Below are 23,742 nucleotides of genomic sequence, written 5' to 3'. Positions count from 1 at the left end.
CCATTTGGCCCCTGCCTTGCTTTTGTGTTATACGTTAGAGCTTCCAAGAAAGCCAATTAGCATGCATTTTATTCTTTGAAATGTTTAAAATTGGGCACTTTCAGTGTATAAGCTCTGAAACGCCTCTTATTATTTGAGTGTTTTTTAATGCAGACTTGTGTACGTTAAAAATACATTTTAAAATGAAAGGCATTTATGTTTCAGCTGTCTTTGGAAAAGCAAAAAGAGAAACATAAGCAGGAAGCAGTGAGCAGTGTTTGTCCCAGGACAAAGATAGGATCATGACTATGCAAATCCATAGAGCTTAATAAATGCTTTGCAAGACTGGGTCTGTCATTTCACTCCCAGGATGAGTTATGGTATACATTACACAGAGAAGGAAAACAGACACCTCCCTTCAGTTGCTCCTCAATGGAAGTTCAATGCTTAACACATGCACTGCAAGAATACACACAGAGCATTATCCTTTCCAGTTTCCTCCCACTAACCGGGCTTTTCACACTCGTATAAAGCGACATCTGGAAACGATCATCTCATCGCACCCTCAAAAAACTAAAAGACACAGTAATAATATGGTAATAAGGGATGAAATTTTATGAAAGATGCCACTTAACTGAAGACTAAAAGACACCATGCAATTTAAATAAATTGCTTTTAGCAGGGGACTGAGTGACAATCAAGAAAAAATGCCTGGCCCATTTTTGCAAATTGTGGGCCAGATTTTCAATGGGTGTAAAATGCTGACTTTGGTAAAGCAGGGCTAGTTTTGCACAAGCTAAGGATATAGTCCTGTGCAGTCACATTTTTAAGACCACACTGGAGACACCCTTAAATCGAGGATGCTGAAATGAAGCTGCATAAGCACAGAGGAAAGAAGCTATTAACACATCAAGTATCTGCTTATTTTGCTTCCCTCCCTCCACAGTGAGCTGAAAAAGAAGAATCACACAATTATCTGAATGCATACAACAAAATTCGAACAACACTGTGTTGTACACAAAGATGAGAACTCAGTTCCCTGATTAACTCGGGGTGGCTTAGTAGCGCAGAAGCTGACATAATCTTGGTTTAGGTTCTCTGCGCACCAATTGTCTCCAGGCTCCAGTCTAGAAGATCTGAAACCATTAACGTGGACCTGGCTCTCCTGTCAGTGACCTCCTTGTACACAGGCTTCATGTGTGCCCAGCATATTTCAAGTAGAAATACAGCCTGGAAAAAACGCAACAAGAGAAAAATCAAACTGGTTTGTATCCACTTAAAATTTCATTCAAAACCACTTTCACTTAGGAAAGTACTGTGCACACCCCAGATTTTAGCTGCCTCAAATCTACAGTGCCACTACAGTGCCAGCCAGTGCTCAGGGATTTCTTTGAGTTCAACAAAACACAATGGGGGTTTTGTTGTTGTTGTTTTGATTTCTCCTCTCTCTCTCTCCCCCCCTCTCCATTTTTGCATCTTTAGATTAGGAATACTCAGGCTATTTGGGATGAAACCTGGACAGAATCAGGAGTCAAGAAATACAGGAAAGAACAGCATCCTAAATTCAGCTGGCATGAAAATAAGCACCAGGCAGGTTCACTTCTTTTGTAAGAAGTCATGAGGTCCCATCATTCGTGAGAACTACTCTTCGTGGCATGAAAGCCTAATACCTTTATGAAAGTTGTCATCTTACTGACCAGCCTACCCACTCAGAAAATAATGTTATATTCAAACCACATTATAGAAAGCCATTAAATTAAACAGCAACACCACCAAGCAGAAACAGTGTGATGTGGAAATGAATAACTAGACTTCATCCTAATAAATAAACATAAAAAACATTTCTGGATAACAAACTGCCTTTGCAGATAAAAAAATAAATCCCTAGAATTTAAATCCATCACGAGCAAAATCCCTCTGGAAAAAAAATCCAGACCAAAGCACTATTATGACTGCCTTTATATTCATAACTGCATTTATGCAGACTAAGATAAGGGCAATCAATCCACATGCCTCAGGATAAAAAGCCGATCTTCTGCAAGGATCAGGATAAAGAAAATTCCTCACCATATGTACCATGCTTAAAGGCAATAGGGGACACGCTTTGCTAGACTCGGGAATTTTCAGGCATTGGTCACCGCTAGAAACAAATATCAGATTTATGGCATACTGATGTGCTCCAGCAGTAAATCCCAGCCTCTCCTCTGCCACTGCTGCTTTCCAACACACTGAATTTAGTGCCTGAACTTTGGATAGACCGTGGCCTCAAGCCAAACCAAGTACCTTGTCAGCTCCAACAATATGGCTTTTCAGGAGTCCTGTATTCAGTCAGTCACCCAAAGTGCACCAAAACACTCTGCTTCCCCGTCACCATCTAATTACCTGCCTTTCTCCTCCCAATTCTCTGTTTCATATAGGTCGTCACTGTTGTTATATCCCAGACAACACAGCTCCTTCTTTTTTCAATTCTTTTCCAGTAACTAATACATAGATCTGATCTATCCTCTGTTCTTTGAAAGGTATCTTTCCAGTTTGACCACATTTCTACAGCCAATACATCCATAACTTGATATTGGTAGTTCCTCAATGAGACATCTTTTGCCTGGAAGACCCTTATACGTGCAACCAACTGCATCTCTGCAACTTGAAGATAAACCAGTAATACGCTTTGCTTCCTACAGAGCTCTGTAGTTTCAATTGAAGCATTGTCTATATTGTCCAAGAGGGCCAAAGGTACACATTATGGGCTAAACAGAAGTTGAGACCTGACAAAGAGAGACAAAAAAGGCGTACTACTGTGACATGCTCATAGCCACAAAATGCGTATCATCAAGAAATACTTAACCTTTTCTTTCAGCTGTTATTTAAAGGATAGATGCTGTCTTTCTACTCTGTCAAAAATTAAGTGAGGAGGGGGAAAGAATAAAGCAGAAATCAAGATATATTTATTATCTATTTAATCAATCTGGCAGGGAAAATCATCATCTTATATGCAAAGGGACTTAAGCTGTTAGGATGCAATACAGATGAAGCCCCTATCTTGCAACAATGCTACCAGGCTGTTTTCAAGCCCAAGTCCAGGGATCAAGGATCAAAAAGGAGTATCATATTCTTGTAACTCTACTCTTATTCCTCTAGCTGACATGCCAAAGGCTATTGAGGTGGAATGAAAACAGTTTCAATCATCAAGCTAAGCAGACAAAGTCACTAAAACTGGTACCAGTCCCACAGGCTTTACGGGATCCACGTACCAAAACTCAGACACAAGATCATGCCATTCTCAACAGCTCACCTGCAGCGCTCCACAGCTCTTGGGAATAGGCACTATCAAGAGAAGAACAAGTGCATTTCACTGTGCTACACAAGCCTTTGTTTCAGGGAATTTAGCAAGACAGCAAAACTGAACACAAGCGGAACATGCGCTGCAGAGGCTTGTCTTACTGTAGCTGGGAAAAGAAAGTCCCTCACAGCATTTACCAACACAGAAAACAAGAAACCCAGGCAAGGTTTTCCTTCACTGCTAATATTCTACAGGAAGTGTTTTTCAAAAGTAGGCAATCCTACTAAATAAGCATCTATTTTCCCAGTTGTCAATATTTAAAGTTATAGAAGACAGTGGAGCTAAGAGTTAAAATTTAACTAATATTAACAGGGAAATGAAAGTATGTTTCAGCACAAGGCTTAGAGTAACTCCAAGTTAAATTAGTCTGTGAAACAGTGATTCTAATAATACCTACACATCAGTTGTACAGGATTCTCTTTCAAATCACTTGATATGCCATTTGTGTAGTGCTTTGACTCATATATCAGATTTTTTTCTGGGGGCTTTTTTTTGTAAGCTTGAAAAAAAGGAAGGCAGCAGTATAGCAACCCTGAATCTTATTTTTCAACATTAACATGCGAATGTTTCCTATTTAATGGGAGCTATCACCTTAAAATTAAATCAGAAAGAAATATTTTTGAACCTGTTGTAACAACTCATACTAACTCAAGGCACAACAAAGTAACCTTCTGGTTGTTGAATTCGTGCATTTCGTAACATACACAACTACCTCCTTTTTCTAACATTTGTAACAGAGCAACAGAGAAAAACATTTCTATAAAATATGAAAACGTACTCTTAAAACCACAAAAAAATGGCAAAAGCTGCTTACTACTACTAAACTTCACAAGTACCTTTTAATAATAACTAAATAACATGCAATAACTAAAGGAAAAGGTTTTCCAACTACTTTGCAATACCACATCAAAATCTGAATGTACAGATTATTTGCATTTATATCAGCTACTTTATCCTGACTATTTTTAAAAGGAGTATTGAATTCAGCCACATCATTCCAGACTAACTTTTATTTCCCTAGGCCAAGAACAAAAATTGAGTATTGATCTTGACAACTGCTCCTTTCTCCAGGAGCTAGATCACATCCTCCTGCTGAATAACCCAGTCTCCAGCAGCTTATCTTAAGAGATGGGTTGCATGTGATCTGTGATTTTTTTCAGATGAGGACAAACCTCCTGTTATCATAAGCTTGTTCTACAAAGACTCATCAACGCGCCTTTTTTGAGAGGGGAGATTACGGGGTTTCTCAGGACCTCTTCTCCCCTCCCATTCCTTACCAAGCAACTCTCCTGTCAGACTGGAAAGCTTCCTGCTTCCAAGCCTCAAGGTCACCAAGCCCTCCTCATCTTATGAGTCACCTGTTGTCATCACCCAAAAAGACAGAGGAGCTAATATTCAAGATAGCTTTTTCAGAGACAGTATTTTAACCAGGTCTAAGTATTACTCTTAAAGAAAGTCTTATCTCTGTCCCTTTATTAATATTCATTTAAATGTTACTCTTGGGCCTTGCTTTTCATGCAAGTTCATCCCACTAGAAGGCAAATACTTTTCAGATATTTCCACACAATCATGACCTCTTTTGCAAGGTCTTTCCTTCTCTTTCCCCATCCATCAGAGGAAAGAAGGATTTTTCCCTTATTCTCCCTTTCTGTGGCAACTGGAGAAAGAAAAAAAGCAGGCGAATAGTAAATAAGCACAGAGAAGAAAACAAGTCCCAAGCTTCCCAAATCACAGCTTTCCAAAGCACACTTTTGAATGAAGCCCATGAAACAAGGATTTGAGAGAGCTCTGTTTACCTATTGAGGATGGCTAAAAAACAAAACAAAACAAAAAAAAAACCCCCACACTCAGAAAACCAGTGATGAACTACTAGGCACTACTGGGAACTGTGTTCAAACATACTATTCTGATCCTGTTATCTCCCCCAACCTATTATTTTGGGGGTAAAAACTAATATTTTATATCTTACTTTCCTTTAACCACTCCTCAACCCTGTGTCTGGTCTTAACCTTAAGCAGTCATTCTCTTTTGCCCATTCCCTGCTGAGCAACTCTTCCTTCTGACTGACAGTTTACTGTTTTATGCCTCAAGGTCATTCAATCTTCTCCTGCCCCAAGTCACAACCTATCAGTCTATGAAAAAAAAAAAAAAAAAACCAAACAAAACCAAAAAACCCCCAAACACAAACCCCACAACAACAACAAAAAAAGCATTCCTTTATAAAGGCAGGGTTTGCCATATCTTCTGGCAGTTGGCTTTTCCTAGGAGGCGGCAAGCTGGGACTTAATTTTCAGTATAATTTCTACAGATCAAATATAAATGAAGTCTTGCAATGCTGTCCTGTAAAAAACCAAAAGCATCATCAGTGGGATAATGGATGCCTGGGCACATACTCTTTATAGAAATTTAGATAAGATATTATCCAGTTTAATAAAACTTCTTTGTGCTCATTTAGAGCAAGACCTTTCATAATTAGTTTTTATGGGGTTTATATAATGAAAAACTTTTTAAAGTCCATGTAAACAACTTCCATTCACTCTGATCAAAAATCTGAAAATCATGAACAATTTTGATATGAGTTGCGTCATGGTGTAATGACTTTCCAAGCTCACGCTGAGCCATTCTGGTCATGCTTTTGCTCTGTCTGACAGTCAAGAAACTCACAGCAGACAACTGCAACTTTGTAAATGAGCTTCTGTCACTTGATTTGAAGTGGAAGAAAAGCATGGTCCTTCCCAAATCCTGTTCTAATTTAGAGATGAAAATAAAAAAAATAAGAATCTCATTGCAAGGTGTGCTTAAATTGAAGGCTATGCCAGTAGTTACTCAGACTCCCAAGCACACGAGTATACAACGTCTATGTGAAAACACATTAAGGAGATTATTTAGTAAAAGGGACATTGACTTCTCACTGTTGGAAGGCTGCAGACACCTTCTGTTTATGGTTACACTGATTTCTTGCAATTTAAATAAGTAAATACTACTTCTCCAGTATAAGTGATATTCTGTACTATTACTTCTGCAGTCAATTTTGTTATCTTTATTAGTGGGCCTAATAAACACAGTACTGACACTAAATGGTCCAGTAAAACAGAACTACTCCAGTCATCTACTGATGGCATACAAATGTGTAGGAGTTTGTTACTTCCCTCTTGCTAAGAAAAAGTAATGATGAAGAAAAGAACCAAAAAATTCACTTGAATAAAAGCAGCATCACTCACCCCTCAACTATTTAAAAAAATCGCTAAATTTTCATTGATGTCATTCATTAGGTACTCTAAGGAAAATCAAGGAAGTAGTGCTGTTTTCCTGGTTCAGCATATTTTTGAAAATCTTTACCATGGAAGTTTTGTGTAATTATCCTTGAAACAGGGTATTTTGAAGGAGTTCCACAACATATGGAAATTGGAATAATGAGTTGCATTTTCTTGTCTGTTATTTCAGTTGGCATTTTGTGGAAGTTTTACATCTTTAGATATTGGGTAAGTCTCTCCCTTCGTTTGAGTCCATGCTTAGATCAAGAACATTACAATTTCTCCCACCCAATGCCCTTAACAAAAGATAAATGCCATCACCTTCAATCTCAACAAGCTCTGTATGACAACTAGTATTAATAGAATTACCTTCTCCAGTTAGATTTTCATTAGTAAATTAGGATGGAAAATGGTGAGTGGCACTGCTTAGCCAATTTGAATAAATGATCTATGTCATCCTTCATGATGTCAGTCGATACCTATGCTGAGTAAGGAAACTCAGCAGTTTGGGATCCAGTACAAGACATCATTAAGCACAAAGCCAACATTTTTTTTTTTTTTTTTTTTTTTTTTTTACCCCTGAAAGAAACTAAAGCAAGCATTCCTTACAGGTAATACAGAAAAGTTTGCAAGTTTGGCTGCTGCAGAGCATGTGCCTGCAAAGTCACAACACATGAACTACAGACCAAATCTCAGCATGTCATATTCCCATATGCAAATGCATAGTCCCAGGCCAGCCCTACAGTTATTTCTTGCTGAAGGTTAGAGAATTTGACCACACTAGCGAAGAAGGAGACAGCCAAAAGATGAGTAGCAGAGCATGTGCCGATTTCCCAAACAGGTCAGGACATCATCCATGTCACTTCATGCTTTCCACCTTGCTGCAGAAAAGCCTCCAAACATCTGTCTTCCACCAATGGACAGGTGCTGAATATAGCAAACACCTACATGCCTGATCCTCATGCTCAGATTCATTTTTTTTCAACCAATCCTTCTCAAAGAGACACTAAACGTTCACTGCTTTATAAGCTGTATAAAAAACAGGCAGGAAGGATGTGCCCCCCTGCCCCACAACACACTCAACGTGCCAGGCTTCTTCTCTTGGTAGAGGAAGAGGATGCTGCTGAGGATGCCCATGTTGTGAAAGTGGGTGAGGAACGCTAACATTGCCCTGCTTAATCCCATTCCAGGATGGCATTTGGCTGTTCTTGATTCATTCTTCACACTTCAGACTTGCTATTTGGTCAGAAAGAGCAACTGGAACCAGAATGTGTTTGCATAAGCTCTCCACTACTTAAATCCACTTGCTGTAAACCACTAATTCATGGGGAGGGAAGGAAGGCTGTAGAAAAGAGGACAGCAGCCTTTTAGTCTGTCCTTTGTTCTCACCACAGAAAGGACCTTGCAAAAATTACAAAAATGCAAACCTTGAGAAGACAGTTGTGTGGCAGAAAAAAACTGCTAGGTAAAAGACTGCTTTGTTCATCCCCTTGCAAGGCACAGAGTTTGATTTCCCTTAATGGCTAATGATTAATGTATGAAAACAGGATGAATAGCCAATATATCTGAAACATGAGGAACATGATCCTTTAGTTTTTCCTAGAAAGGCCAATACAGCTTAGAAAGAAGATAGACTTTTCCTGTCCCTGGATCAAAATTGATCTGTTCCAATATAAAAGACAAAGGGAAGATGCTGCACAGTGTTTGAACAGGTTTCATTATCAGAAGTGAGGAGATGAATAAGTTCCATCGAATGGAATACAAAAATGTATCTTAAAAACTAAATGCTTACTGCTTCACAACACTGCATTCATAAATTGATAGCACTGTCAATTTTTTAATAACGAATGCTGAACTATTACCCAAGAACAACAAATACATTGTTATGCACTTACAGGGTGAAAAATTTTATAACAGACTAGTCTTAAGAACAATTTGCCTCCTGGAGAATTGGTTGGGAAACTCTCTTCTGCTTGCCCATTTCAACAGAAAGCAGCCATACACTGTAGCAGAAAGTCTGGCAAATACACTACATGCATAAAAACAAGTTTCTTAAACACTTGCCTATAGAATAAAAAGTAAAATATTTCAGGATATACCAAAATTCATAATGTCAATTCAGATCACTGATGAAGCACATCTACAATAAGGATGTGCAGAGGACCATTTGTTAATGTGTTAGTAAATGAACCAAAATATCTGTGCCATACTGTAAAGCAGTAGAAACCCTACCTGCACATTTTGTTCTTGTTGTGAGTGGTGGTCCAGGGGGCCCTGTGCCTCCTTCTCCAGGGCGAGTGAGCAGCACTCTGATCTCATACTCCACATCAGGATCCAAATGCCACAGTTTGTAATTAGGAGAGTCTACAATGTGCGTTTCTGCCCAGTTCCCAGTGGTCGTCCGATACTCCACCTCTTTCAATATGATGGGCCCATCTCCAATGATGGAGTTGGCGTTCGGTTTGATCCACAGGTATGTGGCTCCGACAGCCAGCAGCTCAGGAGGGGCGATAGGAGTTGGGGGTTCTGTAGACAAAAAGAAATCATGAGAGGCCTGAGAATTTTGTCAAAAGAACCAAATTTCCAGTATGTAGCAAGGCTGACCCAAAATCTTTTGTAACACAGGCATAGTTTCTCCTGTCATTTACCAAATCTTTCATAAGAATTTAACCTGTTACTGAAAAGAATTTGGCTTCTTTTATTTGCGCTAAAAATTCAGCCCCCTTACACTGGGGGTAGTATTACGACTTCAGAAACACCTGCAAAAATACAGTAACCATGAAGCAGCTCCTGTTTAAAATAAAATACAAAAGTCACTTAAAAGATCAGAAGGTTTACACTTATTCCCTCCTTTAAGCATATGAGAAATAGCAGTCTATATGGTATTGGAGGGTGAGGGGGGAAAGAAGTCTTAAATAAAGAAGACTAAGCACACTTAGCATATACCACGTATAAAAAAAGCTCCAGTACAACAGCCCTTCCTCTGCCCTGTGACCCAACATGGCAGAATTTCACAGCATTGATCCTGGCCTTGTGGTTCAGCCAAAGTGTAATGCTTAACATGACACAATCAGCAATGAGTAGAAAACTCAAGTCACTTGCTCATTTTGTGATTTTACCAAGCAAAATAAAGGTTAAAAATGGGATATATTTTTAAATCAAAGCACTGGATGTGTGTCTGAGAAAATACTAGCAAATTTAAACACTAGGGATCTTCCCGTGGTCAATGATATCAGTAGTCAGGATGTTGCTAGAACTGACTCTAACTGGGGCTCTTGGTAGCTCAGAACTAAGAAAAACTCTAAGGCACCAGCGAATCAACACCTCCTGTCATGTTTGATTGTAAAGTTTGCTTAAGTTCATGAGCAAAGGTACTCAAGTGAAGTCTGCATGAGACTTGAAGAGTGCCTAGATGTCTGAAAAGCATCACGAGGAGGCAGGAACCCGGCTGCTGAATATCACATCTGTGATAAAAAGAAAAGCAAGCCAATAAAAGACATCTTAGCAGCACCCGTTGATGAAAACTACAAAAAAAAAAAAAAAATCTACAAGGCTCTGGCTGCCTGCCTGATTTTAATTTTTTTCCCCCCTGTCAGTGTATAAATAACACTTGCATATTGAAAGTCTCACAAATAGCGTATGCCTTGTTTTGAAAACCTGAGTTGCACTGTGCAAGATTATGCGCAATTTCTTTTATTTCATCTAGCTTTCCCTCTGTCACACTCTAATGTGGTTTGCCCTCAGCCCAGAGGACACAAACTCTATTCTCTTGTGAAAATAAGGAGACAAAAAGGACACCTCTGCCTCAGAAAAAGAAACCCATAAATGTTACAGCATGACATTAATTTGAGAGTTCTGTGGGAGTTATTCTAAACCCCTCTTAGAGGTGATTCCTCAAAGAACCCAGAGAACTGGAAGAATCCAGGACCCACAGAAAAGTGGAAGAGAAGAGTCTGAGCACCACATGATGGGAGGAAGCTGCCACTTTCCCCTCTGGAGAAGTCTTACAGGTTAACATCTGCTCAGTGAAGAGAAACAAATGCACAGAAATGCACATTATTTTATGAAATGATCAACTGAAATGTTACTTAATTTCATTTCCTCTGCCTAACTAATTACAATGAAACATGCTATGTCCTTGAGATTGACTGCAGTAGTAGTTGTGCATTGTACCCGGGGGGGGGGGGGGGGGGGGGGGGGGGTGGTCAACAATCTGAAACAATCTGAATTGTAATTGTAGCAGGTATCTAACATGAACAAAAACTAGTGTCACGAGCTAAGTTTTTTGTGGAATGTTTTTTTCTCCTCTTATTTTGCACTGTTCCCCTAACTCCTGCTAGAATCTTTTTCTGTTATGAAATGTCAGGCTGATTATGTTTTGACTTAGTAAGGTTATTTCTCCAAGAAATTTGTTTTCAAAAAATGCATGTAGATACGTTTTCATTAAAAATCAAATTATTATAAATCACAAAGTTTATTACTTGTTTCTCAGTGCAAGACAATTAAAAGATAGACTTAGTGATTTTTATTCCCAATGCAAAAATGACATCTAACAAGTCACATCATAACTGAACACAGGACAAATAAAATATTAAACTCCGTTCTCCTGGGCTGTAGACTGCAATAGCAACATGATCCAGGTTACTTTGGGATTTGATTGCAAGTTAGAAGAGATTTACGGGACTGAGCTTAATGAGTAGAGCAGTTCGCCCTGCTAAACAGACATGAAAGTCTCATCTAGCAAGTTTAGAAACTACTGTTGCCTAACTGATTTAAATTAAGATGACACGCAGCATTACTGTCTTCTCTATTTTAGGCCAAATCTAAACCTCCCTCCCCTCAAAGTGATGGTAGCTTTCCCTTTTGTTCCCCTTTCTAAGAACCATTTGAAAAACAGGTGCCACAGAATACTAGAAAATTAGGAGTTTAAACTGGTGCTCCCATTTTCTGGATTTAAGAAACTAAGATAAGCAGCTGTTGTAGTAGTTATTCAAGGTTCAATCCCACCTCACTGAAAATAATGGCTTTTTCCTGCTGGCACCAACTGGACAAGAAGCAATTTTTTTTTAATTTCACTTTGTGCCAAATTACGGCAAGTGATCTAAACAAGTTATCTGTTATTTAGCAAAACTAGCACATAAATAAGGACCATTTTTTGGCCTTTATAACTAAACACACTTGTCAGTTACAGATGACCAGCCTGATGTTAAGAGCTCACTATTTTAATTAAAATCTCTATATGATCTTGATTAAACAAACATGGTGACAGATTGGCCTCTCACACATGTAATTGTGATCAATCATATTTTAAGCCCCATTTGATCCAGACAGTGTTTTATATTGCAGGCTTTGTCTAGCCTGTTGCTGCCTTTCAGCCATTCTTCCTCCTCCTCCGGGCACAGAGGAGAAAGCCGCAGGCTCTCCAGGGACAAGGACATCAGGAACTGGATTGCTGCAATTGGAACAATATCTAGCCTGGATCCCAGACCCAGGAAGGACACAGAAAAACATGGTTCCTGGGTGCCATCTTTCAAGGAAAACAGAAGACCTAGGTAGTACAAGCTCAAAAAGGGAGTTATGGAACACGAGTAGATTTTATTGTATGTGCAAAGTGGTCCAGTTGTGCAGACATGAAGGGAATTTGGGGCATTTCTTTCCCCTCCCAGGAGGAGAGGAAATACATCTGTGGTCCGCAGCTGAGAAGGCTGAACACTGTTAGGGCTTTAAAATGACGGAAAGTTTAGTAGTGCAAAGAGTGTGAGAAAACAAAACTAACGTGAAGGATCAAAAAAGACCAAATAGAATCATAGAATATCTCAAGTTGGAAGGGACCCATAAAGACCATCGAGTCCAATTCCCTGCTCCTTGCAAGACTACCTAAAACTAAATCATATGACTAAGAGCGTCACCCAGACACTCGCTGAACTCTGACAGGCTTGGTGCTGTGAATACTATACTTTCCAACTATTGTGGAAAACAAAAGTATTTTACTCTTTGGCAACTGCTCCTGAGTTTCTACTCTACTACTGTAATATTTCTCTATGTGACTTTCTAAGCATGGCAATTCTAAGCAATTGTTAAGAAGATGGAAGAAGAATGGGCTCCATGCATCCTTCAAATGCAACTGGGAAGACTGAAACATGAGAGAGAAATCCCCATTAACTGTTTTCGCTGTCTTCTGTGAAATAATCCATAAGAAAAAGGAATTATAAAAAATGTAATCTTAAAATAGCTGGATAAACCTCTTAAGCTATGGATTTTATATGACTAAAGCTTTAATTTTTTTTTGAAAATTCCTTCCATGTACATAATAAGATCATCTGATAAAAATGCACAACCAAGACCATGAGCTCCCATTTGTATTTGTTCACCTATGGATGGTTTTAGACAAAAAGAACCCCTAACGCTAACAAAACACTAGTATATTACCAAGTCCAATGATTCTGTTTCTGAAGTGCTAGCCTGTACCTTTATTTTGTTACTGAATAATCATGCCAACACGTGAAATTCCTAACATGACCCCCCCCCCTCAAGCACTGAAATAAGCTCTCAACTTAGGCCTGAAGAAAACCAGAAAGGACTCAGAAAAGGCTGACACGCCTGTTAAATAGAGGGGGAAAGCAGGTCTGTATCTGGCTGGGCCACCCAGCCTGTACCTTTCACACTGCTTGATGACCCTGTAAGTCCCTCCAAAACACCAGCTGTGCACGCCCCATACGCAGCCAGGCCTCCAGAGCAGCAGGGAGAGAGCTGCAAGGCACACACAGCCAGCCCTGGTTTGTTTTCTCACATGCATACAACATAGAGCACAGGTTCTAAAAATAAGATCAGAAGAGACACGGTGTTTTTTATTCTTTGGGGGTTGAAGAGGTGGAGATGGGAACTGCTATCAAAAGACATTTGCCTGACAAGCAGGATCTGTGTTTTCAAACATGATACTGCTTATTCCCCTACTAATGGGAATTGTAAGCTTTTCTCACAGCGTCCTAAATGAGCAGCTGTGGACTGTGCTTGCCAAATGGATAAGGATGGGACTTGGAAGGCAAAGAAACCAAATTTCAAGCTTCTCAGAACTTTTTTAAGTAAAAAATACGGAACAAAACATATTTGTATAGTTTTCTACACAATAGCCACAGACTGTTACAATTTAAAAGCTATTGAGAACATAGGTTCTTAAATTTGCATTTAAGAAGGTAAACCCAGCCATTTTAAGGAAAAATGGAATCATGTTACAATGCCTTTGTTCTGATTTTTTGCCCCTCCATCCTTTAGGCAGAATCTGTCACCTTTGCACAACTGTTTTGCACTCTTTATTGCTGGCTATTAGAGATTCACTTGACTGACTGAGCAGCATCCATGAGTACCCTTTCTAGTCTTACAACACGGCAATAAGCAGTCTGAGCTCTGAATGACAGTATTTACATTGGCATTGCTTATTAGCACACTTCCTACTACTGTAATAAATGCAGGGGTTGAATTTTGTTTTCCAGTGATTGTCCGAACTTCCAGTTCCATTTATTGCACAAAGAAATGGCACAAGGATTTTACAATACTTAGCATGAGGCTATTTCACTGTGCTGACACTGTGAACACTAACTAGTTTTTTGTCTGAAAGAGAGACGTTCAGATCTGTCTCACAGTGGTGTAACAGGCTGACAGCAGTGGCTCACGTCAACCGTGTTGGAACAGTGTGCCAGCGGCATTAATGGAGTGATTCATTAATTCACCTGGATGGGTAAATTGCACCAGCGACCGATACAGTCTGTCCACTCCCAAAGAAAAGTGCCCAGAACCAATTCTGAAATCAACAATTTTGAATATTTAATTAAAGCCAAAATCCAGGAAAATGAGAGAATAGGAAGATTTATGATTTCTACAGCCTGCAGAAAAAGGGGGAATGGTTTCACAGATTTATATGTTTTACAGGTGCAAAAGACTTTACTGTTGGTTTTGCATCCCACTATGAAACAGAGCAGTCCCAGCAGGCAAACATCACCCTTACACGGCAAAGTTTAACCTCTTATCCAACATGAGCATTCCCATACTATGTGATGCAGCCCTGTGGATATGCAGGTCTCTTCTTGCCCCTGTTGAAATCAACACTGCATTCATCCTCATGAACCATCAGCCACAGGATACTTATGTGCTTAGTAATGGAAGACTGACAGATAAAAATGGAAATTTACCCTTTTAGCTTGTGGCAGGTTGGTTATTTAGCTAAAGAGCTAGGACATTAGAGCAGTAAGTGGGGGGCTGCATTTAGACACTGCTATATTGTTCTATGGATTAGCAAATTTAATGTCAGTATTCTCCATCTGATGCTTCTTCCCAACACAGAATTTACTAACACAGTGATAAGTAGCTTTAGTACTCTATGATATAGAATACTCATTTGCCATAGCATGTCATGCACTTTCTTCTTCTCGCTTTTCCCTTAAGAGCTAATGCTTCTGTCTACAAGGGACTTGCCATACATTTCATGTAGAAGAAGTGGGGAAGAAAATAAAAATGGTCCAGAAAGATGTGAAAGAACTGAGCAAAGTGGTCAAAGAATCAGCACAACAGCAATGAAAAACAAGAGATGAGTAGATCTCAGGGGACAGCGATCAGTATCACCAAAGAAAGCCAATGGAGCAAGAGACCCAATATTTGGCAGGATGGTCATTTTCTGACATTCCCAAACCCCCACAATTCTACAGACAAAAGACTACAGACAATAGTCCCTTTACATCTCTCAACAGTATAGGTGTAGTACTTATATACGAAGGGAGAACTTGCTGCAGCCTGATGAAAATGAAGAATACATACGCTCTATGTATTTTCCCCTTAAGAAGCAGTGGAAATGCTCCTTGGTGATTTGAATACATATGTTCTAAATTATGCAACTGGTCTGCCTAGGTTTAAAGAGAAGAACACAGTAATGCTTACAGCAGTTACTATAAAGCAGTAGAAAACCTCTTAACCATTTCCTAAAAGCACTGCAGTCACCATGCAAGACAGCTGGACACACCCTGGTTGAAGAAAGTTCATCTGTATTAGTGTCATCTTATTAAACAAAAATACACAAAGTCGCCCTGAGACCAGAAAGAGTTGGTACAGGCCCATTGCCTCCTACCAACTCTTCTAATTGTGTTACAGGTTAAAGGAGAGGGGAACCAGATACCAAGTGGGAATTACAGTAGCATACTATTTCATTAGCATTTCACACTATTTGTGTCTCAGAAGCTTAGCCTGAATCCCACCAGAGCCTCAGAGGATGCTTTCATTCTTTAATAAAGAAGAAAATAGCACCGGATTAGTTGAACAGTATCTCATTTCCCAGCATAAATTAAGTGAATTAGATGGAAGACTCCGTGCTCTAATTGTAAAGCTTATTACAAGAACTCACATAGATTAGAACTAAATGCTTCTCTTTGAGTCGTCATTTGTACTGTAGAAGAGGAAAAAAAGGTGACTATAGACTCTCCCATGGCTCTGTATTGATATGTAGGGAATCTCCAGTATGCAGCAAAACACATTGATAAGTCCTGTGCATTGAGAGTGCTAGAAGGCCACCTTTCTTCACATGGATAGGAGTGCTACCCTATACAGTGCACAGGCGGTCTCTCTGGGTAATCTTGAAGAATGACAAGCTCCTCAGGGTTGGGAATCATGGACAATTAACTCTCATTTTGAAAGTGCATGTAATTTACTGAGTTTTTCAACTGCAAAATAGCTGCAAAATGACATCACGAACAAGAGTAGTAGTATGCTTCTTGTTGCTTATGGAATTACATTGTTATGGTATGTCATTCTGTTTACAGAGATCTTTCATGAACCAAGAGAGGCCTGACACAAAGACTTTTGTGCATTAAGAAGTTAGGCATCCATGAGCTGATTATGAATACACTGACTTTTACTATGTAGCTTTGATACGTTCAAGCCTGCGCTAGTGATCTCAGGTTCCCTTTATAGTCAGTGGAGAGAAACGGACAATTTCAGAGAATGTGCAACTCATCTTAAGGCACCTATCTAAGACAGATAAAATTAACTGCTCCCTGATCCTTCCCCTCTTTTGACTGGTATTAAAATTTAGGTGAGATGCATTTTACCTCCTTACTCTTATTTTCTCAATGCCGGTCCTTCAGTGTGAAATACAGTGAGGTATCAGGCCAGTTAGTCTATTAAGGGGGAAGCCACAAAGCAAGCTGTGCAAAGAACTCCTTGGCAAGAAATAATACTGAGCACCTGTATGCTCTTTGAATGCTCTCTGAATGCCCTCATTCAGGGCAGCAGAACTCAGGTGCTGCAGTCTAAAACCATCATATGAAGATAAATGATTATGCTTTTCTCTGGAAAAGATGAGCACAACTCACTTGCCTTTTATATATGCTGCCAGAGCACGCACTGGTGACAGTGATGCCCTTTGATTTAATAATTCAATACTTAAAGTGCTTGTCAAAGAAAGAATTTCATTCTCTTACTAAGACTGTTCTGAGGCTGGAGCATCTTAGCCCCATCTGTTGAGATTGTGTCACACACAGAAAAAAGGTTCAGTTTTCATTTGACAAAAAAACCCAGTAAAAATAAAAAGACCATGACTTTCTCTAACCGGCATCTAACTGCTCCATTTTGCTCCTCCAGGAGCAAGTGCAGCATGCTTGAAGCAAGTCCTGTTCTCCAAACTCATCCTTGATATATTTTTCTCACACAACAATTAGTACATTTTAATTTTTTCTACTTCCCTCATTTCTTGGAGCTTGCCCTTGATGACAGACACATCAGATATGCGTGGACTAACATTTCATATTAGTCTTGAAATGACCTATAAAGAAAACCAAGGTAGGTTTTAACATAGACACATACCTGAATGCAGTAATTACAAAAGTATCACAAAGTATGAGAGAACTGAGCATGAGCTCTCCTTCAAGAAGGGAGATGAAAATACGGGAGCTTTCCAGAAACTCTAGTGAAAAAATACTGATTTCTCCACTAGAAACTGCTGCAGCTGTGCATGCACTGACAGTCCTTCAAGTTGCAGGTTACTTCTGAGCCTGTGTCCGAGTGCTCTCTTTGCCCCGTGTGAGAAACCCCAGGGTTACTATAATCTGGGCACACTTACAGTCTGCACTGCTTCCTTTAGCAGCCAATTCTGTAACACTACAATTTGAAACATCAGTCTATGGGAGGTTCTTCTTTCTTATGGCTCCACCAAGTCTGTACAAAGGTATAGAAAACTGTATCCACATCCTATCAAAAGGAAGGTCTTCTCCACCAGTCAGTAGTCAGGGCCAGCTTTAGCTCTCCCTCATGTTTCTAACTCCACGGACTATTTAAGCTCACATATCATGTGTTATTAAATCTACTTCAGCTTTCTGCATGAACAAGCTGCTAGTCTCCCATAGGGACTGGAAATGTAAATGCAACAAGCGCCAAAAAAAGTAGAAAGGCGGGAATAAACACATAAACCGTGAAACATGTAATTTCAGGTCAACTCAAGTTCAAGCAGCTTCATCAGTTGCTATGCTACCAGCTTATGATGGTGGGAAAGGATGAAGGCAACAAGATTTTATAGCTTCATCTATAGAAGCTATTTAGCAACTTTTGCTTTCTGGCACATCTCTGTCTGCAGAATGAAGGATCGTTAGTCTCTAAGCTGCTGAAATGGCAAGTGACTGGAGGTATTGACTACTATGAAGCAGCATAGAATGGTTTGTCTGGATTGATTAAGTAGCTTAATCCATAGCAACCTGCTAGGTTTGCAGGAAAAGCCTGAGGCAGGATTCTTCGTTCCATTTAAGGCAAAGTGGAGAATTAAACATCCCATTGCCTTTTACCACCCTGCCCACCACCTAAACATGTGCGGGACAGATGAGGAGCAGTAAGGAGAACTGAGGCAATAGCCAAGCTGGAGTCAAGACATGAGACACCACCATGGAGGAGGCTTGTAGACTCACTGGTGTCTATTCTGCTGTTGCACCACTGATACTAATTTCTCTTCTCTGGGGTACATGATGTACATAATGTACCCCAGAACTGGGTCAGCTTAGAGAATGAGGACACTGGTGCGTGCACATGCAGTGCATTTCAAAGAACTGCTCACAGTTAATCCTCACAACATATTGGTGAAGCAAATATGAGTGTGTTGTTTTATAACTGGAAATAATGATTAATGGATGGCTGTAGGGCCAGAGACTGAATGTAGTCTATGTAGTCTTGTGTTCCAGCCTACAGACTTTATGACCCCCTACAAAGAAGCATATGCCAGGCCTGGCACGCAAATTCAGGCTCTTTCAGCCCATAAAGCAAAATGTTCTCATTTAAGCATTTATTTTCCCATGACAGATCTACGAAAAACACTAATCGCATTTGACCATGAGGAGGCAAGTCAAATCTGACATGGCCTCTAAAGAGCCAATGCTGTAATAGTACATAGCAAACTTGCCAACAGGGATCTCGGGAGCCAGACCACTAAAGCAGCATCCTAGGACCTTTTCAACCAACGTACTTGTATCACATGAAGCAGCATCAAACTAGCCAGGCAACTAAGTCTCAGAGTGGATGGCCACCTGAGTGCATGTATTAATCTGAGCAAGAATACAAGTCAGATCTCAATATTCATATGAAACTTGGATGAATCAAAACTGACTAATTTTAAAAGGAACTTTGCCAAGTGCTTATTTCAGGAAGTCACTCCTCATCTCTTAACTGACTGAAATGACATGCTTGGGCAGACTGTGAGGAACATGGCTAGCACAAGGGAAGAGCAGGCTTTGCTGTTATCACAGCTATGCTTCATTCAAATTTAAAAGTTTTCTCTCTTTACTTCTTTCTCTGGGAGTAAGCATAGATGTACACCCTAGGAAACCTGAAGAAACTACTTGAATACCTGGATATCAATGATATTTAAATATTCCTTATGCAGATTCCAAAACATTCACAGTAATAACACCTACAGAAATTGTACTATGGTTTACACGTAAAGTAGCACTTTTCATCCCTGAAATTCAACACAGAGATTAATCACCCTTCCGCTTTTACTGACAACAAATACACAACGAAGTGTGAAAAAGAGCCAAATTGCTGCCAATAACTATTCTGCTGCCACTAAGGCCACACTGCTTATACAGCTATGTGAGCAATCTAACCATTTATTAAAACATCAGTATGGCAAGAACCTTTGCTTCTGGTGGCAGAAAGAATCATATTGTCTAGCAAGATAAACATTAGGAAGAACAACTTGAAGTTTCATGGCAATTTCCAGAACATAAAGGGATCTCTTCCACCTTTAAGTCACCTTAAAGTCACCTTTACACCAGCTAGTGTAAAATATGCACAAAAGAAGAAAGTTTGCCTGCTACCCAGAGACATACTCCCAAAACTGAACATTTACATTAATACTTATGTATTCCAACTATTTTTTTCCTGAAAGAACAAACTTTCTACTTCTGAATGTAACTTAAAGGATACCTGACAGTCAATCCTATTAACCCTAAATATGCTCCAATAATATGGAGAATTTTTTCAAAAAATACTTTATCTGCTTATTCCATTTTACCTTAACATAAGTTGAACAGGGCTTTGGACGGTGATCTTCACCCTACTAAAATGTTACAGTTCAAAAGTATCTGACATTACCTAGATTTACCTAGATACACCTAAAAGCCTTGCTACTTTAGAGACAATGCAAACTACAATCAATTTGTTTTCTGTCTTCTCTCTTTTTTTCTTCTTACATTAATCACATTCATACAACAAAAAAAAATTCTTGAAGCATGGCTTGGTTTGGAACATGGGGATCCATGTACGCTGAACCCGTTCAATAAGCGTACAGTTTTAATGGTGCACTATACTTGCAGGCAGCTGAGAAGTCATGCCTGTTGACATCACAAACTTCTTGTCTTATAAACCCCATTTTATTTCAAGAGCCTTAACCCTGTATCACAACCTTCCCTGTGAAACAGCATAAAAGAGACATTTCAAATTCTCTTTTGTGTATGAAAGAACCTATTTTGTAGCCATTAAAGACAAGAGATTGAAGGCCTAAGACAGCAATCTACAGTGGTGAACAATGAATGACATTTCTACTCATCTATTCTTAGAGCTACCAACCGAGTGAGCAGCCAATAGCAGAGAAATTATGGGAGATGGGAAGCGAGAGATGGTAATTTCCCCAGCTGCAGCACAATGGAAAAAAATGTCCAAGCACAGGGAGCAATTCCCTAATCAAGAGGCCAGACCACTCCAATAATTTTAATAGCCCAACTAAGGAAAAACAAACAGGATATTTCCACTACACTTGAAGGCCACCAGAGATCCAGGACCCTCGACGTTACAGTTTTACTGTTTTTTCGTAAGTCTCCCATTATTCCCAAGAATGTCTGCAGTTAGTTAAGGAATTCTTTTGTTACACACATATTCCTTGCTTGCTGTTGTGTTGCCCTTGAAACAGTTAATTAAAAACAAGATCTCCTACCATCAGACAAATCTGGGAGCCTATTTAGGCTTTAGAAGAGCTGCAGCATGGCCTATGGAGTTCAGACTGTAGAACTGAACTGTTTTTTAATGGGCCCTGCATCTGAAAACCAGTGTTAAGTCAATGTCAAGGACAACCCGGGTCCTGCACAGGATCCTGCATTTGAGGTTATGCAACAGAAACCTGTTCATCTAGAGAAGAAGCTATGTCTGATTCCCATTATACAGAGTTTTGTGCGTATCCACCAAGACCTCAAATCAACTTCCTTCAAAAAAAAGCCTATTATAAAAATATTTGCTCCAATGGTAGAAATGGTAGGTTAAAAGATTTTATTGAGGAGCTAACAGAGTATTTTTACTTTGCTACAAACCTTCCCAAAACAGAACCTGCAGATGTCCAAAACATTATCTGTATATATGACTAAGTAAATTACTAGTAGTTTCTTCATTGAAACCTTTCTGTCCAGAGTTTTCTGCTCACAGTATATTATTACTCCCCCAACCAATGCAAACTGAACCTGGGCTTTCCTGAGAAGGTTCAGATTCAATTTGGATTTACTAATTTAACCAGCTGAGAGTTTCTTACACAGTCTGGTCCCCTACAGGCATACATTTAGTAAGTTCCTGATATTCAGTGTGTGCTGCAAAGGCTAAAAACAGGAGAAAAAGATGATGAGAAATCTATTAAGAAATGGAATAAACTTTTTTTTAAAAAAAAAACAATATGAAGAATGGTATATAGGATTGAGATCATAATGATGGGTCATCCTTTCAGGACAATGCATGCTGGTATACAAGCTTTGATATACAATCTGCCAATTTCTAATACCAGTATTCCCTAAGTATGGCTATCAAACAGGTCAAGAAGCATCAAGAAACAGCAATTCACCCATGCTTTCTGGCTGAAACAAGATCACCGGACTACCTAAACATAAGGCAAAATCTGATTAAGCATTACACTACTGCAGAGTGGGATTTGAGATCACTACTGACTGAGAGAAGTGGATTATACGTGTTTATATATGTACATACTTGCAGTATTTGTATTGCCATGATGTCTCAAACATTGTGGTGATAAGCACTGTACAAACAGCGTACAACCAGCCTCTACACCAAACAGCTTGTAACTCGGCACACACGGACAGACAGAACAGAAAAAACAGAGATGACACTCAGCCAGCAAGACAGACTGCAGTCTTTATGCATTATCAGCCTGTTACCAAGTACTTTGTAGTCATAACAACAAAATTGAGAGATGTCAATTACCATAATAGCGAGCACATAATTAGCAGCAGCCTGAACAACATGTCATCCTGTAAAATTGAAGAATCAGCAACTGAAATGCAAAATGACCAACATACGATTAGGTACAAGAAGTTTTCTTCCTATGTTAGAGTTTCAAATTATGACTTGCAAAATTATTTTTCTGCTTTGTAAGGAATGTTTATCACTTTGTACAAGGACTCTACTGAGTTAAGAAGTACAGAAGTCATTACATTAGATTCCATTATGCTGTGATTTGAAGCACTGATGGATAAACAAGTTCAGCAAGGAAACGCCAGTTTGGAAATCTAAGTTTTGAACTCTAGAGCTGAGTCTTTCACAATATCAGAGGTTGATAATTTGAGCATTTGCTACATACATAAAATGGAGTTAGGACACATAAGGGTTTATTTTCCCATTACTTTGTATATGTGGAATTCCTGCTGATGCAGATCAATGGAAAATTTTAAGCAGAGAAGTCACTGTATAAGCTGTCATATATATCATCATGAACATCTGTGCTAAAAATGCTAGTGATTTTATTGCTACATAATTATTAAGCATGGGGTCAAAATTAACCTTTCATACTGTCAGTAATTCCTGTCAGGTACCTGGTGAACCATTTAATTTCTAACACATCTCAGCATGAAACAGTATTGCAGTGTTTCACTGAAGCACAGAAACTGTAAGGAAGAACAGCAACACAAAACATCCAGAAGAACAGTCTTGCACAGTTGTCTAAGAGGACCTGGCCTGATTATGCTTAGTAAAGTATTCAGTCCCTCAATTTTTTTTCTATTTATTTTCTGTCTTTACAAGCACAAACCTACGCTGTCCAAATAAACGCCAGTTAATACCTGATGAGATCTTTCTTCAGTGCCACAGAAAATCATTTATTGCTCAAACTTGTAAATTTACATTCCCTCCTTGAAGCCCAAATAAAAATCACCAGAAGTGAATTGTTAGACATAATCATGACCTTCAGAAGAGCTAGAGAAAAATATTATAGGTCAAATCTTACCCAAAATACTTACACCATGGAAGTCTACTGCTTTGTAAGGCTATTTAAACCAAATACATTTTGCTTCACTCAGAGTTCCTCTTTCCAAGGTATCCTTAAAAACAGTAGAACATCTCCTGAGTTGAGAACAGGCAGATCCAGATTATGGTGTGATACTTGGCTTTAATGAATAGCATCTGATCATTTCACTATCATTTGTTAACCATTCATCAGCTTAGCTCCTTGTAGATTTGCTTAATTATTTAAGAAATACAAAGATTATTTGGCTTTGTGCCTAATTCTTCTCTAGTTTATGCTGGTACAAATCCAAAATAAATGGAGTTACCACTGTGATGCAAAGAAGCCAAGTTTCTGCTCTTTTGTTCCCCAGTAACCTGAAATGTTGATGATTTCTTATCCTTCACAGGCAAGCTGATAAGAACCAGCACCAG

General features: G+C 39.2%; 2 protein-coding genes across 2 annotated transcripts in view; both read right to left on the bottom strand.

Moving 5' to 3' along the window:
• The window catches only part of PTPRT (protein tyrosine phosphatase receptor type T), a 342,262-nt gene that overhangs the window by 218,969 nt on the left and 99,551 nt on the right, over positions 1–23,742 (bottom strand). The window contains exon 7 of the mRNA XM_075516941.1: positions 8,806–9,099. Within this exon, the coding sequence (XP_075373056.1) occupies positions 8,806–9,099 (294 nt within the window). The remainder of the gene's footprint in view (positions 1–8,805; positions 9,100–23,742) is intronic.
• The window catches only part of GSS (glutathione synthetase), a 496,957-nt gene continuing 485,168 nt past the window's right edge, over positions 11,954–23,742 (bottom strand). Inside the window, exon 14 of the transcript XR_012777843.1 lies at positions 11,954–11,963. The gene's annotated coding sequence lies outside the window, so the exon portion shown is untranslated. The remainder of the gene's footprint in view (positions 11,964–23,742) is intronic.

The sequence above is a fragment of the Mycteria americana genome, chromosome 14, assembly GCF_035582795.1.
Source record: "Mycteria americana isolate JAX WOST 10 ecotype Jacksonville Zoo and Gardens chromosome 14, USCA_MyAme_1.0, whole genome shotgun sequence".
Taxonomy (NCBI): Eukaryota; Metazoa; Chordata; class Aves; order Ciconiiformes; family Ciconiidae; genus Mycteria; species Mycteria americana.
The sequence above is the reverse complement of the archived record's forward strand: the minus strand, read 5'-3'. Positions and strand labels throughout refer to the sequence as shown.